Here is a 15,757-nt window from a genome sequence, read left to right as displayed (position 1 = left end):
GTTTCATCTCTACAGTATCAGTTATGCCACTTGACAACAATGCCACTGCTCACACGAACAAACTACGGACGCCAGGACCTACAATATCAACCCTTTAAGCTCTGGATTTTTTATCTTGGTCAGATACTTTTTTTGTGTGCATTTTTCTCGTAGTTAGGACCTCAGAAGACCACAAACAAAAAATTAAGCCACTGACACAAGCATTTTTGGATTAATTAACGTGGCACCAAACTAGGTGATTAAAGCCCAGTGATTGGAAAATTAAAAAAATGGCTTCTTTTTTCCTACCAATCAATGGTGTACACAAAATGGAAACCAACGTCTTACTTTTCAGCTTAATCCTCACTACAACAACTTCGGTACGTCGTCCCGAAAATGGCACTTACCTGCCTCAACTTAGGTGCCTCGGCTTCACGGAAGACATCGGTCGCACTTCTTCTTCTTTGTGGCTGCTACCTCCACAAACGTGCCACAATATTGATGTCAATTGCAGTGGGAATCATTGAAAAACTATGCCCCCGAAAATGAGTAGTATTGGTTACGTTTCTGAGATACTAGGGGAAATGTTGTGCGGTGGTGTCGATTGACACCGCCAGGACCGAAAGGGTTAAATACCCCAGCTATTAACATTTTTGATGAACGACATACACTTTTAATTGCCCCATTTCAAACAATATGTAAAAAACTTTCTCATACATTCTACGATAACTTATCAATGCCATTTTTATACACCGTTTATACATGTCTTTCACCGATTTATTACAACAGTTTCAATTTTCATTATTTAATACATTGGGGAACATATTCTTGAACTGCTTGAATGATGTGTCTTTTTTTTTCATGAAGTGTTTTGCATGATATGCTTCGTTTTATGAAGTGTTTTCATGATATTTTTATTTTATATAAAGTGTTTTATTCTATCGTGTAACGAAGTGTTTGTAAACATTTTTGTAGCCTGGAGTTATTTTATATAACGTGAAACTGTATTTGCTCTGTTTGGATTTATTTATGTATATTCAGATGCTTTATTGTTTTATATGCATCAAAACCATTTGTATGCACGCCGAATGCGCAAAGAAGTAAGAGCCGCTGTCAAGCCACACGGCCTTTAGCTCTTGCTCCTTTTTCTGCAAAACGAAGGAAATAAACAAAAGAAAGAAAAAAATGACCGCAGTTTCCCGACTGGGAACACTGGTTAGCATGCGGAGAATATATGTTGAACTTCGATAAATGTGGTTTGTAATTTGCGACATGCGTGTGTGTTATGAGTGAACACAAGTGAACACGCACGTACGTATGCTGCGAAAGACTATATTTATTGATGAGGCGCTTTGGATATTTTGAGCAAGATGGCTTTATGGTCCGTAAAATGAAGGGTGAGTGGGTCTGGTTGCAGCGGACGAAAGTCGAAATTTGCAAAGACGTGGTCGATGCACGTCCCGTGAACTGTGGTCAGATGATCTTTGCCGTCGTGTGTTGCTCGTTTCAGCAAGTGCCGCCACTTCATGTAGTCGACCACCCAGTCCTTGATGACGTCGACGTTGAAGTCGCCAACTATCACGAAGGGTCGTTGTTGCGGTCGTTGTTTCAGGTATTTTTCCACGGCTTCGTCGACGTACTTCTCCACGGCGGCACGCGATAGGTTGGGCGTGAGGTACATCGTCAGGACGTCGACTCCGCAGATGCTAGCGACCAGCTTCGCAGCGTCGACGCTTGCATGCGGCTTCTCCGTCCAAATTCTCTTGCCGATGTTAACGCCTCGCAGCGGCTTCGCGTTCTCGAAGCTGGGAATCTTTCGCTCAACGTTGACGTATCGCAGCTGCTTCGTGTTGGGGATCCTTCGCTCGACGCTGACGTCTCGCAGCTGCTTCACATTCTCAGAGCTGGGGATCTTCCGCTCGACGCCGACGTTTGCGTTCCGCATCGCGAGCTCTTCTCAGCGCGGCCTTGTCCACGGACGAAGTTTCTTCGAAATTGCTTGCGGCTCTGCCAACACATTGGCTGACGCTATTGGAAGGAACGTCAGTAAGTGTGTTTGCGGATTCGTTAGCATACATTTTCGCCAGCGACATCGAACGTGGAGCGACCGCACAAACCAACCAATGAAGGGCGGCGCGCCCCGACACTCAGTTATTTATAGCGAGCGCCGGCCCCGGCCTGCGCATGCGCGCGTTAGCATACAGCTGGCACACGTAAAACTAAAGGTCGCGCGGCGCGTGCAGGGAAGAAGCAAGCTCAGCGCGCGCTGTGTTGAGAGGAGGAAGGGATGCACAGATGGCTGGCGGAGGAGGAGGGGAGGCTGCGGACGGCAACGGCCCATGACTAGCCCCTAGTATAACATGCTCCGCATGTAAAAGAACTTTATAAATTACTGACATTTACTAGCTGTGAAGGTGTATTCAATTCTGACGCGATACACGGAACCACTGCTGCAAAAGTTCAGGTGGAACCACTGCTGCAAAAGTTCAGATGGTGCTGCACCTGCAGGTAGTGCGGGTGCGACACCATCGCCTCTTGTTTTTCTTCTCGAGGGCACTGGTGCACAGACTGTAGTCAGCTATGCTCACTCGCAAGGCCTGGTTTTCCGTGCACCCGCATTCAGCCAAAAAAATTCCCTTACCAGCCGCTGCAGGAATCTCCCCGCTGCCGTCTGTTACTATCACGCCATTATAATTGATGTTGGACACCCTAAATTTGCATCAACAATCGACACCATGTTTAACCAAGCACCGGTGCAACATGTCCTCTGCTTCTGAGCTGCACCCCGACGGCACCTCCTATCGAGCACGTTCAGGAATTCTCCGCACTGCGCTGCAATCGAGAATTGCAGTGCACCGCACCATGAACCGATGCAGGAGGTTCGAACACACCTCGAGTTACTGAGACTGCACAGAGGAAGAGCCGCTGCCAAGCCGTTCCCATTAATGGAGATATACTAGCAATACACGCTACAGACTGATAGCGACGAACATGGCTATCAGTAGTCTGATAATCCGTGTAATGCATCGTGTTTTATATGACAGTCAAAGAACCTTCTAGCAAATCACTGGTGCTAGCATAAGCTGTAGAATTCACACGACTGTTCACATCTTGCATGTAATCTCAACAAAATAATTCCAATGCAATCCTGACTCTTCCCAAACACTTCAATGTCCTCTGTGCCAAGATTTTGTGGATTGAACCTGAATGCGTCAAATTAAAACAATAAATCTGTGTGGCAATATGTATGGGCAGTATCAAAATGTCATACAGGAAGTAATAACAGCCTTTAGTAATCTCGTGAAGTAAATTATCTGAAACTCCGGCGGAGCCCAAGATTACTCACCGATATAGTAGATGGAGCCATTGCTGCAGCCCAGAAGCAAGATGCAGGAGCCAGCAGTGTCAAAGCTTGTGATAGGCACCACATCCTGGATCTAAGGGTGGAGACAAACTAGAATATGTGCCGGATCCATACTGCACTTTTGTAGTTTCTCAATAATATTACCAGTAGTTAGAGTTTAGCATCACAAATATGATTATGAGGGACGTCATAGTCGAAGGATTTAGAAACTTTGACCACCTGGAGTTTTTTTTAAAGGGTTCCTCACAATACCAGCTGTTGGAATTCAGCGTCACAAAACAACAATATGATTACAAGGAACGTCATAGTAGAAGGATTTAGAGACTTTGACCACCTGAAGTTTTTTTTTAAAGAGCCCCTCACTAGGTTTGACAATTTTGAGCTGACGAGCGCTATGCATACACTGGGTGTTCGCCGTGTCGTCTGCCAAAACTTGCAATGCTACACATCGGGGAAACAGGTTAAAGTTCAAGCTAAATGTCTCGTGATCGAAAAAACCGAATGGATCTTTTTGCATCCAGCTTCACATGTTGTGGGCTAGGGGTCGTGGGTCACATCATGGCCACCCACAACGGTCGGCAGCACTGATTGTCAACAAACCGACAGTGTGACTATAGCCCAAGTGTACAAGCGAATTTGCATGTCCCAAAGTGAAGGATGAAAAAGGACATTATTAGAAATTTCTTTAAAGAGCTATAATCTAAATAAACTTCATTTTCTTTCTGGGACTGTTGAACTTTTTGGGCCATTTTGCAGGATGCAAGGTCCGGAAAATCGGCTGGTGGCGTACATAGTTTCTTTAGTTATTTTGAGATGTGTAGAATCAAATAAACAAATGAAAAATATCATTATTGTTGTATGAACAACAAAATTTTCGACTGAAATCTCAATAGGAAAAAGAATGCATCACTCAAAATGTGTGAACAGCATGAAGAATAGGGCTTTAGATGGTGCAGAGGAAAGAAGAAGAGCCTGCCCTCGGCTCATTTTCCACCATGGTACTTCGAATGATGGTTTGGTCAAAAATGTGTCTACGGAGGAACCTCTGAGCGCTTGCTGCATCTCGGACATCATCTGAAGGCAACACACCAAGTAAGTGGGAAATAAATAAGGCGTTAGTGTTTTATTTTTACAGCTACCAGTAAGACTGTGCCGCTGCACATAGAAAAAAGGAGCGGGTAAAAGACAGGAAGCGGACCTGTATTTGTTTCGTAAAACACACCATCACTGATTACCATGCAAGTGTAGTCGCTGTGACCTCCAGTTGTCACACGTGTTTGTGGTGCTCTCTCTGACACCCTTCTTGCCAGTGCGTTTGCAATGAGCCATCTTCCTAAAACCATGTGGGTGCACTGTGACCCCTTACAAGAACTTTCGCGAACCAGTGAATAGCAGCAATCAGAATTTGCAATGCCATACCAGGTCGTGCTAGATTATTTGGGTACAAACACGTGCAAAGGCACAGCACCAATAACGCTGCAATTATTACCTATTTGAGAAGCTATTGTCTCGCTTTTATGAGATTTTAAATAGAAGCTGCTATAATTTTTTATTTTGAGGCAATTTTCAATTATTTGCATTGATCAAACTGAGCAGAAACGAAGCAATCCCTTTTGGAGAACATCATAACGCAGTGTTGAGTCACTCTTGGGTGAAACCCCACAGTTCTGATGGTAAGCTATAGTGGCACAACAAATGTTTTGTTTTGTTAAATACTTATTATCATTGTGCTGTGGTCTCATTTTTGTTTTGGCTTTATAACTGACGTATGGCCACTCTGACAAAAGTTTCTCCACTGTGTCACAAAGTCAAGGTTGCTGAATCTCTGGTTTGAGAAAGTCATGCTTTTAACAGTACTGAAGCTGGGTTTTCTTTCTTTGTTGTACTGTCCTACTTTCCAAGTAAAAGAAGACTCTTACAGCGAAAGTTGTTATGAGATCACAACTCGGGTCAAGCGCACTTGTCCGCCGCTGCTGGTGTCCATAACCACATCGGGCGAAATGAGAAAAAAACGTTTTACCAATGACACAGTGAGGCTTGAATTCGGGTCTGCTGGGTGCCAGCCCAGTATTCTACCACTGGGTTACGCTGGTGCTTGTAACTTGTTGTCATACTTGCTTTAGGCAGGCTTGACCTAGCACCAATCACACAGTGGGGCTCGAACTCCGGTCCGCTGGGCATCAGCCCTGTATTCTACCATTGAGCTGCACCGGTGCTTGTGACATGTTGTCAAACTTGCCTTAGGCAGGCAAGTTTGACAAGTCGGGAAAGCGATTCGGGAGGCAAGTCGGGAAAGCAATTGCATTGATACGACTTATAAAGTGTTTTAAACCAGTCGTCGCACAATGCGAATAGCGTAACGAGTGGGCCATTCAATGCTCCAATGCATCACAAAACTTGTCCTTGTTCCCCTATTAACTGTGGCACATACTCACTTCAGCTATAATTCCTCATCGTCGTCAGCCACTGCATGAACAATTAACACGAAATTCCTTGCAAGTGTTTAGCAGACACCATGTTTCTCAGAAGAAGGAGGAAAAATATCATAGTGAATGCCAGCCTAATTGATAATAATGATTAATTGATTGATTTGTGGGATTTAACGTCCCAAAACCACGATATGATTATGAGAGACGCCGTAGTGGAGGGCTCCGGAAATTTTGACCACCTGGGGTTCTTTAACGTGCACCCAAATCTGAGCACACGGGCCTACAACATTTCCGCCTCCATCGGAAATGCAGCTGCCTGATAATAATGATTAAATGGAATGAATGATTGAAATAAATTGATTATTAATGACCTGATGGGTATCAAGCAAGTGTGCTTGCAGTAGTTACCGAATGAGTGTTTCGAAAAGGCTCCGAAGCCTGCTCTAGCTTTCGCTGTGACTGTGCTGCGCTTCCCGTGCAGGCCTGGCGTTTTATGATGACCTTAGTACCATGTGCGCTCATGTCGCTGCTGTTTCTTCGTGCCGATCAATTCTCAGCTTATCTACTGTGTCCTGTTTTCAGTACGTTCCTTTGTCTTTCATGCATTCAAACAATAAGGTCAAATTATCAACTGATGTGCGCATCACAATGTGTCCATGTCCAATTGAGTTGGGCGCCACTGCCATTTCACAGACTTTGCTGTACATCCAAAGCTTGCAACAACGAAATCTTGGAATGAAATATTTTTCAGTCTCTAGCAAAATGCTTATAGAATTCAAAGTCTCTTGAGAAAAGAAGTATAGGTGGGCGCAAGTTGTGTGACTACCGATGACAGGTTCCGAGCTGTACCTTGACATGTTACCTTGGTTTTTTATCGATCTAATGTTACAGCATAAAAGGCATCTGTGATTGCATATAAAATGTTTAGTTGCAAGTTAGCATTCTGTATGTGTCTGTCTTCATGCCAGCCCCGTTTACTGCTCCACTTGAATCATGAACCCAAAATGTGGTCCAGTGTTTCTTCTTCACACTTAAGGGGAGATGCGAGTCGAAAAATCGTGTTTTTAGCGAAATTTCTCGTATTTCTGATTTTTATTGCATTGTAATCTTCAAACCTTCTTCTTTCATCTGTGAAAATTTCAAAACTAAATTCGAACTGCGAAATGCAAAAAAATGTGTATGAAGGCATCGCGGTGGCTCAAAATTTCTTGAATTTGCGCCGATATGGGCCATGTTTGACTGCGCGCTGCTCCCCGTCACAGTGCCGCCCGCCATCGCGATCGGTTGGGAAAGTTGCGTCCGGCCTTCTTCTTACAGCTCCGATGACCGCCAGTTTCGTACGTGGGCAAAAAAAATAAAAACGAGGCCTTTTTTATCACGTGGTTTGAGCGGTTTGAAACGCGCGGCACCCTAAGCCGCATCGCCATTGGCTACCGAGTCATTGTCAGCTGTGTTGGTGGCGGCCATCGGCATTTGGTCCGTCTGCTTTTCTGCACGTGTACGCATATTTCCTCGATGACAAGCCCGAAAAAGTGCAACGTGAGACCGCAGAAGTTTCCAACGAAGCACAAGTTCAAGGGAAGGTGGCGTAAAGCGCCCCGAACGACGGCGACGAACGAGAACGTGCCTACGTGTGCTAGGCCTGACGGCGGCATCGACGAGTGCGCGAGCGACAGTAGCTGCGATGAAGGGATTGACGCTGCGCTTTCTTTCGTCAGTGCTTCGAAAAAGAAGCTTGGCTTCTTCGAAAAAGACGAAAGACAGCGCGATGAGGTTTGTGCAACGACAATTTTGTGCGACACCCTCTTGCTGACGCCACTTGTGGCAGGTGCGGCATGCCCTGCTTGCGGTATTCAAAAACTTGCCGTTCGGGAGCCGGCAGAAAAGCGCAAGGGACTTTCGTCGCTCCTCGAACTTCATTGCGAAAGCAGCGAATGCTCAGCGACTGTTCTTTCGTGCTCCTATACGTCAATGCGTGTTACGGCGGACAGCAGCAGCCGAGTGAGCCATAGGTACGACAGTGGGAGCTCCCGAGATAGTTTCGCTGTAAATGTGAAGGCGGTGGTGGCTGCACGCGCTGTCGGCATTGGGCATGAGCAATTGTCGAGATTTTGCTCCATTATTGGACTCCCAAAGCCAATGCACCACTGAGGATTTTTTTCGATAGCAAAGAAGGTGCACACCGCTGCCATGGCAGCTGTGAGTGAAAACTTGCGCCGATCCAGAGAGTTGACGAAAGAAGTAGCAGGCAAAACTGATGTGGCTGTTATGTTCGACGGCACTTGGCAGAAGAGGGGCCACAAAAGCCACAACGGGATTGGCGCAGTTATCTCCTTAGATACTGGCCTCTGCTTAGACTTCGAGGTGATATCAAATTACTGCCTGACATGCAGTAGGCACAAGGATATGGGCCCAGACGAGGAACTGTGGCAGGCATTCTATGGCCCAGTCTGTGAAAAAAATGCAGACTGTTCCTCCCATGCCATGGAAACGGAGGCTGCAATGCGCATTTGGCAGAGAACATTGACTTATGACACCCCCCTGCAATTCATCACATTCTTGAGTGACGGTGACAGCAAAGCATATAGTGCAGTTGCAGAGTCAAAAGTCTATGGTGCTGTCAATATAGAAAAAGACTGCACTAGTCATGTGGCGAAGAGACTTGGCACCGCGCTACGGAAGCTGCACGTGCCATTACCACGAGGGCAGAAAATGAAAGAGCCAGCCATTCAGAAGCTCCAAACATACTATCAGATTGCCATAACAAGCAACCGGGGGAGTGAACGGCATATGTACACTGCAGTATGGGCTTCGTACTTCCACTCATGCTCTACTGACAATGCTGGCAGCCACAAGTTTTGCCCTGCAGGAACAGAGTCGTGGTGCAAACATCAACGCGCTGAAGCACTTGGTGAACCTGTACCACGCCACACACCTCTCCTGACAAAAGCACAGGGATTGGCTGTTTTGCCCATTTATAAGCGGCTAACGGATGAGAAGCTCCTTGCTCGATGCATCAAAGGGAAAACGCAGAACGCATCGGAATCCCTGAACACCAAAATTTGGCTACTTTGCCCCAAGACTAAGTTTGTCTCCCGAACGGTTGTCGAGACTGCCGCAGCTATGGCAATCCTGTGGTTCAACAAGGGTCATGCTACTTTCGAGCACATCCTGGAAGAGCTCAACATACTGCCATCTAGAGATCTAGTTACATTTAGTGATTCCCGCGATGCGAGGCGCATCAAGAGAATGTCTGAGCGTCTGACAGCAGAAGCAAAGGCCCACCGTCGTCGTGGAGTGAAAAGGGCACGGCTAGAAGAGAGTGCTCGCAAGGACCGTGAGGGCACAACCTATGCTGCAGGACAGTTCTAGTAACTTGCAGTGCTTTTCAAAGTTCTGTTGAACATTATGGCCAAAGATTATGCATTTCTAACAACTTTGTGATAAAAAAAAAAGGTTTCAAACTTTCAAATGCGTTTTTCTCCTTTTGCAGTTTTGTGTGATCTGTGCTTCTTATACACGCTAGTTCGTATACTTAGAATTGTCGTACCTCTATGAAATTTAGCACATAGCATAATGAAGGCCCATAGAGTGCAAGGTGCAAGTATCTATTCAGATTGTCAGTGCTGCTTGATTATGTTTTTCAAAAATTACATAACATTGAAAGCGTTTCGCAACTGGAGCCATAGTAAATTTTTCAATTTTATTATTGTATTTCACCTTTTTACACACAAAATTTATATAGCTTTTACACTCTACAGTTCCAAAGGATCATAGTCAGCTATATCTGCATGCTTTATCTCAAATTTTTATAGGTCAGAATTGTTGCATAACAATGGCCATAATTTTGCAGTATCTGACCTGCAGAAAGAAAACCAAGCAATCTACATGAAAATAAATGACATATTTGAAAAGAAGAGAAAAAAACTCTATTAGCATGCCAATTTGTGTTAAATTCAGACTCTTATTAAAGAAAATCGTTTTTCGAGTAGCATGTCCCCTTAAATTGTGTAATGTACCAAGACGTTGTACTAGTGTGAGTGCCAACATCTTCGTTTACAAAAACGGCATGATGCGGTTGCATGCACTGCACATTTCATTGCCACGACCATGTTTCTTGTTGAACTGTACTCCCCCCCCCCCCCCCCCCCATTGCTTTTTTTTTTAACACACAGGTGCATCAACATTCAATCCAGAGGCCTGTTCGCATGATGGTTCGCACCCATGCTCGAGCTGCTAGTGCTTTCAGTTGTGCATGTCACTTCTTTTGTAATTTGAAAAATTGGTTTGATATAAGTGCAAGGGAAGCTGTCTGGAATGCATTTGAGCGCTGTTCTGCGGAAGCCACGCAGACGCGGTTGCCATTGCTATAGTGGCAGAGCCCACCATATGCTCCGATTTGTCGGTTTCACGCACAGTTCTGTGTGCACTCGATCGTTTTCTCTGCACACGCTTTCCCAAATTCAAAAGCATCAAATCTCACCCTGTTACACAATTGGCGAAACTTGTCTAGCCCTTGCGTCATGTGCACGGTCGACTTTCTACAACACCGGAAACACAGTGATGTGGCTTGCTTTCCAGAAGCTCGTGCGATTGGGCCATTCATAAACCTGGCTGGTACTATTAGCGCAGGTATTATAAGAAGAAAACAAAATGTGAAAAGAGACTAACCTTGATCTTCATGTGTGTGTCGTGGTATACATACCGCACTAAACCAAGCTAAGCTTGCTTGCTGTCGGCACAGACAAGACTGCATGAAACTACGTAGTATTGTGCGCAGTTTTTGTGGTGCTGCTGCTGGCGATACCAAGCATGGCTCCAAGCACGTCTAAATCGCATCCTAAAAGCTTATTGACAGCACTCCACATGACTGTGGCCACGTAGGTGGTGCAGCCGGTGCGTGATTCACTTGGCAGCGCATTCGGTGACAATGCGCGAAAATGTCAAGCTACGATGACAAAAAATTGGCTTGGTATTACATTTTCGAGTGACAACACGCGAAACTGCTAGCCACTGTTCTGCAGTGAAAGGGGGGTGAGAAGGGTGAGGAGCTTGACTGTGGAGTCCACTGCCAATGCGTAAAATGCTTGTCCGCGGTTACGAGGAGTAGCGAGTGATGTGCTTCGTTGCTTGCGAAGAAACATGTCGCCACGAGTATGCTAGCACGTCATTTTTTCCCACAATCTTGAAGTCAGCGGACTTAAGCCTAAAGAAAACTGCGATGTTGCGCCGTGCTTGTAGACCACGCGCTCGCTCGTAGTAATCTGATGGTGAATCCGCTTACAGCTATGTTGCTTGCGAAGAAGCACGTCGCCATGAGAGCGCTAGCGCGTCGTTCTTGTCCGCAGTCTCACACAGCGGAGTTTGGCCTAAAGACGACTCCGATGACGTGTCACGCTAGTATTAATCTGATCGTGCATCCGCTTACAGCTCCCAACTAAAGGGTACCGTATTTACTCACATAGTCCTCGCACTTTTTTTTGCCGGAAAACTGATGCAAAGTTGGGGGTGCGAGAATTACGCAGGGAAAACTTTCCACGAAAACGTACAGAGCGAAAAAGAAAACGAAGTGGCCGCAAATCGGGATTCTCACACCAGCAACTTACAGCAAGCTTTAAGAAGTACTACTTAGAACTTACCTCAACAATAAAAGCAGAGATACAACACAAGACAAGATTTATTAAAGACACAAAAAGTGGAAGTGAATAGTCGAGAATTAGAATACCGTACGCAAAGCTTGCGGATGTTACGAGCGTAGCGGTAGCGTCGCTCAACAGGAGCCTTCAAAAGGTAAGCGTGAGATGTCAGTTTTGGGCTGATGGCTATTTAACAGAATCACCGCAGTTTCCTTCTGAAGAAATAAAGTTTATCATCAATCCCAGTTTTAGGCACACAGCAGGCCCAACGCGCCTTGATGGCTTTAAGCTGCCGCCCCCAGTAGCGAACACAAAACTCGTAGACTCCGAAGGGCCTACCGGTGGCCCTGTTGCCGTTGTTTAGTGCATGATCTATCACTTGCAACTTAAAAGCAGCCATACAGCTTCAGTATCGCCTCATAACATGACAAGATTACCGACACAACATACAAAACACGCCGCAACGCACACTGGCCACTTCGGCTTGGCTTGGATTGAATTGAATCTCTGAGCAATAGTACGCTTGATGCTTAAGAGATGGCGCCAGATGGCGTGCACTTATCTTATGGTACGGCTTTTTCGGGGGCCAGTCACCAGGTATTTATTAGTCAGTGCGGGTGTGTGTGTTTGAATTTGTTGTTGTTTTTCTTTTGCCACCCCGCGGGGGAGGTGCGCGTACATTGAACACGCAAATTTTTGTAGCAGAGCTTAGACTTTCTTTTTTTTTTCGTAGTGCAGGGCTCGAGTTTAGTAGTTATCGAGTATAGGGACAATTGGTGTCAGAAAGACATGGTTAAAAAGACTGTAGAGTGTTCAGGATGTGGAGTGGGTTTGAAAGTGAACCCAAGCGTAGAAGCGGATGGAGGAGAGGCTGACGCGAAGTGTAAGCAATGTGAGGTCGAGGAAAAAATCGAGAAAATGATGGTTGCCCAGAGTGAACTGCTGATGAGAATCGCCGAGCTCGAGACTGCGTTGGCGACAGAGCAAGAGAAAACGAGGGTAATGGGAGAAAGACTGAAGTCCACCGAGGAAGCACTAGCGAAGCTGAACAAAGAAGCGGCCTACCGAGAGAACAGTAGGGAACCGGCAACCAGAACGGTGGAGAAGGAAGAGCAAACAAGTTTGGAAAAAACAGGTTCAGCCGGTTCAACTGTCGCAAGGCCGAGCTTCAGCGAGGTAGTGGTGGGGCTGGGAGGGGACAAAGCAGCCCGCGTCACAGGTGCAAGTAGCCCCCAGGTGCAGGACACTCCAGCTGAAAAGTCACTGCATGTGATAATCGCCGGGGACTCGAATTTAAATCGATGCACAGAAGCCATCAAAGAGAGGGTAAGAGGTGACAAGAGGGTTGCAGTAGGGGCGTTCCCAGGACGCAAGCTGGAAGCAGTCATGAGGCAAGCGAGCACAAAACTCAAAACTACAGCTGACAAACAAAACCTCGTGATAATTTCAGGCGGTTTGAAAGATGTCTTAAATTAACATACAGCAGGACTAGCAACCACACTGGTGAAAAGCGTCGCTGACATGCGCGCCACTTGTCCTCAGGTACAGGTAGCGATATGCACGATACCGGAGGTACCGGTGCATGATAGCAACCTGCAAAGAGCGGTTGTCAACGCAAACCAAGAGATATGGTGGATGAGTCGAGAGAAAGGCTTTAAGGTGGTGGAAATAAACATAGACGTGCATAAGTGGGGTGGTTTTCAACGAGACAGAATTCACTTTGATGGGCGGCTAGGTCATGAGGTGGGTTGGTGACTTGCAGGTCGCGCAGTAGCTTTTTGGGGGGCAAGCGAGCCCTTCGGGGTGCAGGATACCTAGTAACGAGGAAAACAACCACGGAGACTCTTCGACAGGTGGTATGGACAGATACGATTCCTAAGTGGCACCAATATCTAAGATAGGTAGAGTCCGGGGCATAAATAGACGTAACCACAAGCGCCGAGCCAATTCAGACATAGGGTATATTAACATGCAGGGTGGTAGGAACAGGCTGAAGTGGGAAGAGATAGAAGAACAGCTAAGGGAAGAGAGGCCGATGATATACGGTTTTGTAGGAACACATCTCAGGGACATGGAACAACCTCCGAACAATCCGGACTACGCGTGGGAATATTGTAATAGAACAGAAGGCAGCAGAAAGGGGGGTGGTATTGGGGCATTCATTCATAAAAGTACACACTGGCAAAGGGTCAAGCAGGAGTGCAAGGAACATTTATGGCTAAAAGGGAAAGTGGCAGGTCAAATGACACTCCTTGGTTTTGTGTACTTGTGGACGGGAGCAAAGGCCAGAGAGGAAAACCAGGCAATGGTAGAGTGCATATCAAAGGACATTCAGGAGTTAGGAAGAGAGTGCGAGATAATTATACTAGGAGACATTAATGCGCACATAGAAGATATAGATGGGTATACCGACCCGACAGGCAAAATGATCAGGGATATGTGTGAAAGGCTTGATTTGATCATTTGCAACAGTACCGAGAAGTGTGAAGGGCAAATAAGATGGGAGGTAGGAAGGCTGCAGTCAACGATAGATTATGCACTGATGTCACATAGGATGTATGATGAGCTCAAGGGAATGCACATGGATGAAGGTGGCTCCAGAAGCCTGGGTAATGATCACAAACGTATCAAGCTAAGTTTTGGAAGAGCAGTGAAAGTGGGAAGGAGACAAGATGAGCAACTACAGGCAAATTTTTATCCAGAAAGGCAAATTGAAATAGCCACTAAACAAATTGAGAAAGTAATCACGGAGGATAATTAAGACAGTGTGAACATATAGGAATCTAATTAGACTCTGAGCTAGAGCTTGCTAAGACACGTGACAAGTCACCCCGGAAAAGAAGACACAAACCCAAAAGTTGGTGGGATGAGGAAGTCAAGAGAGCCATAGCAAAACGTGAGGAAGCCTCTAGGGAACACAGACATGCTAAGCAGCGGGGTGAACCGACAGATGATGTTGAAAGAAAATGGGAAACCTTTCGAAGCTGTAGAAGGAATGCATCCCTTCTGATCAATGAAAAGATTAGAAGAAAGGGAGCTCGGTGGCTGGCAGAAATAAATAAAAAAAAAGATAGAAAGGCAGCTGCGAAATTTTGGAACCATTTAAACTCCCTAAGAAATTAGACGAGCCTAGAGCACAGTTTTATAACTACAGCCCAAGGTACTAGGCTAGAAGGGGACGAAGCTATTGAATATATAAGGACAAAAGTGACAGAAAAATTTCAACAAAGAAGTACTTTATGCACCACAATAGACAAGGACGAATCAAGTGGTGCGATGGCTCCATTTTCACAACGAGAGTGGGAAAGGGCTGAGAAGAGGGTTCCAAGTAGTACTTCAACAGGCCCAGATGGCATTCCAATTATGCTGATAAAGACATTGGGTCCGAAGTCTAAGCAGGCTTTGAGAGAGGCAGCGAGCAAAATAATAATCGATGGTGAAGTTCCCGATGGATGGAAACTTAGCAGGATGAGCATGATCTATAAAGGAAAGGGGGACAAACCTGACATAAACAACTACCGTCCTATAACAGTGACATCAGTGGTCTACAGGCTGGCGATGCAGATTATAAAGGAAACACTGCAGGCATGGATAGAGGATAAGGGGGTGCTGGGGGAACTGCAGAATGGGTTTCGGAAACACAGGAGGTTGGAAGACAATCTGTTCTCACTGATGCAGTGCATCGGAATAGCAGAAAAGGAACACAGGCCCCTGTGGCTAGCATTTTTGGATATCAAGGGAGCATACGATAGCATGGTTCAAAAGGAATTGTGGGGAATACTGGGCACACTAGGCGTGGAACATGTATTGATTGATTGATATGTGGGGTTTAACGTCCCAAAACCACCATATGATTATGAGAGACGCCGTAGTGGAGGGCTCCGAAAATTTAGACCACCTGGGGTTCTTTAACGTGCACCCAAATCTGAGCACACGGGCCTACAACATTTCCGCCTCCATCGGAAATGCAGCCGCCGCAGCTGGGATTTGAACCCGCGAACTGCGGGTCAGCAGCCGAGTACCTTAGCCACTGGAACACCGCGGCGGGGCAGGCGTGGAACATGTAGTCACTAATCTTTTAAAGGATATCACCAAAGGTAACAAGGTAGTTATAAAGTGAGGAAAACAGGTATCCAAGCCTGCAGAGGTAAAACGGAGGCTTAGGCAGGGGTGCCCCCTGTCACCCTTATTATTCATGATGTACCTACAAGGATTAGAGGCAAAATCAGAGGGAAGTGGGCTGGGCTTCAACCTCTCTTTAGTCAAACAAGGAAAACTCATTGATCAGGCACTACCAGCATTAATGTACGCAGATGATATAGTGCTAATGGCCAACAACAAGGAAGATT

The 15,757-nt window shown here is 46.0% G+C and overlaps 1 protein-coding gene across 14 annotated transcripts in view; it reads right to left on the bottom strand.

Annotated features, from left to right (window-relative positions):
• LOC119167769 (SH3KBP1-binding protein 1) overlaps positions 1–15,757 on the bottom strand; it is a 433,186-nt gene that overhangs the window by 182,082 nt on the left and 235,347 nt on the right. For all 14 annotated transcript variants that reach the window (XR_012884068.1, XM_075865768.1, XM_075865770.1 and 11 more), the window contains one exon: positions 3,326–3,416. Coding sequence is in view for 13 of the 14 variants with exons in the window: in XM_075865768.1 (XP_075721883.1) it covers positions 3,326–3,416 (91 nt within the window). In the remaining variant the exon portion in view is untranslated. The remainder of the gene's footprint in view (positions 1–3,325; positions 3,417–15,757) is intronic.

The sequence above is a fragment of the Rhipicephalus microplus genome, chromosome 6 (assembly GCF_043290135.1).
Source record: "Rhipicephalus microplus isolate Deutch F79 chromosome 6, USDA_Rmic, whole genome shotgun sequence".
Taxonomy (NCBI): Eukaryota; Metazoa; Arthropoda; class Arachnida; order Ixodida; family Ixodidae; genus Rhipicephalus; species Rhipicephalus microplus.
The sequence above is the reverse complement of the archived record's forward strand: the minus strand, read 5'-3'. Positions and strand labels throughout refer to the sequence as shown.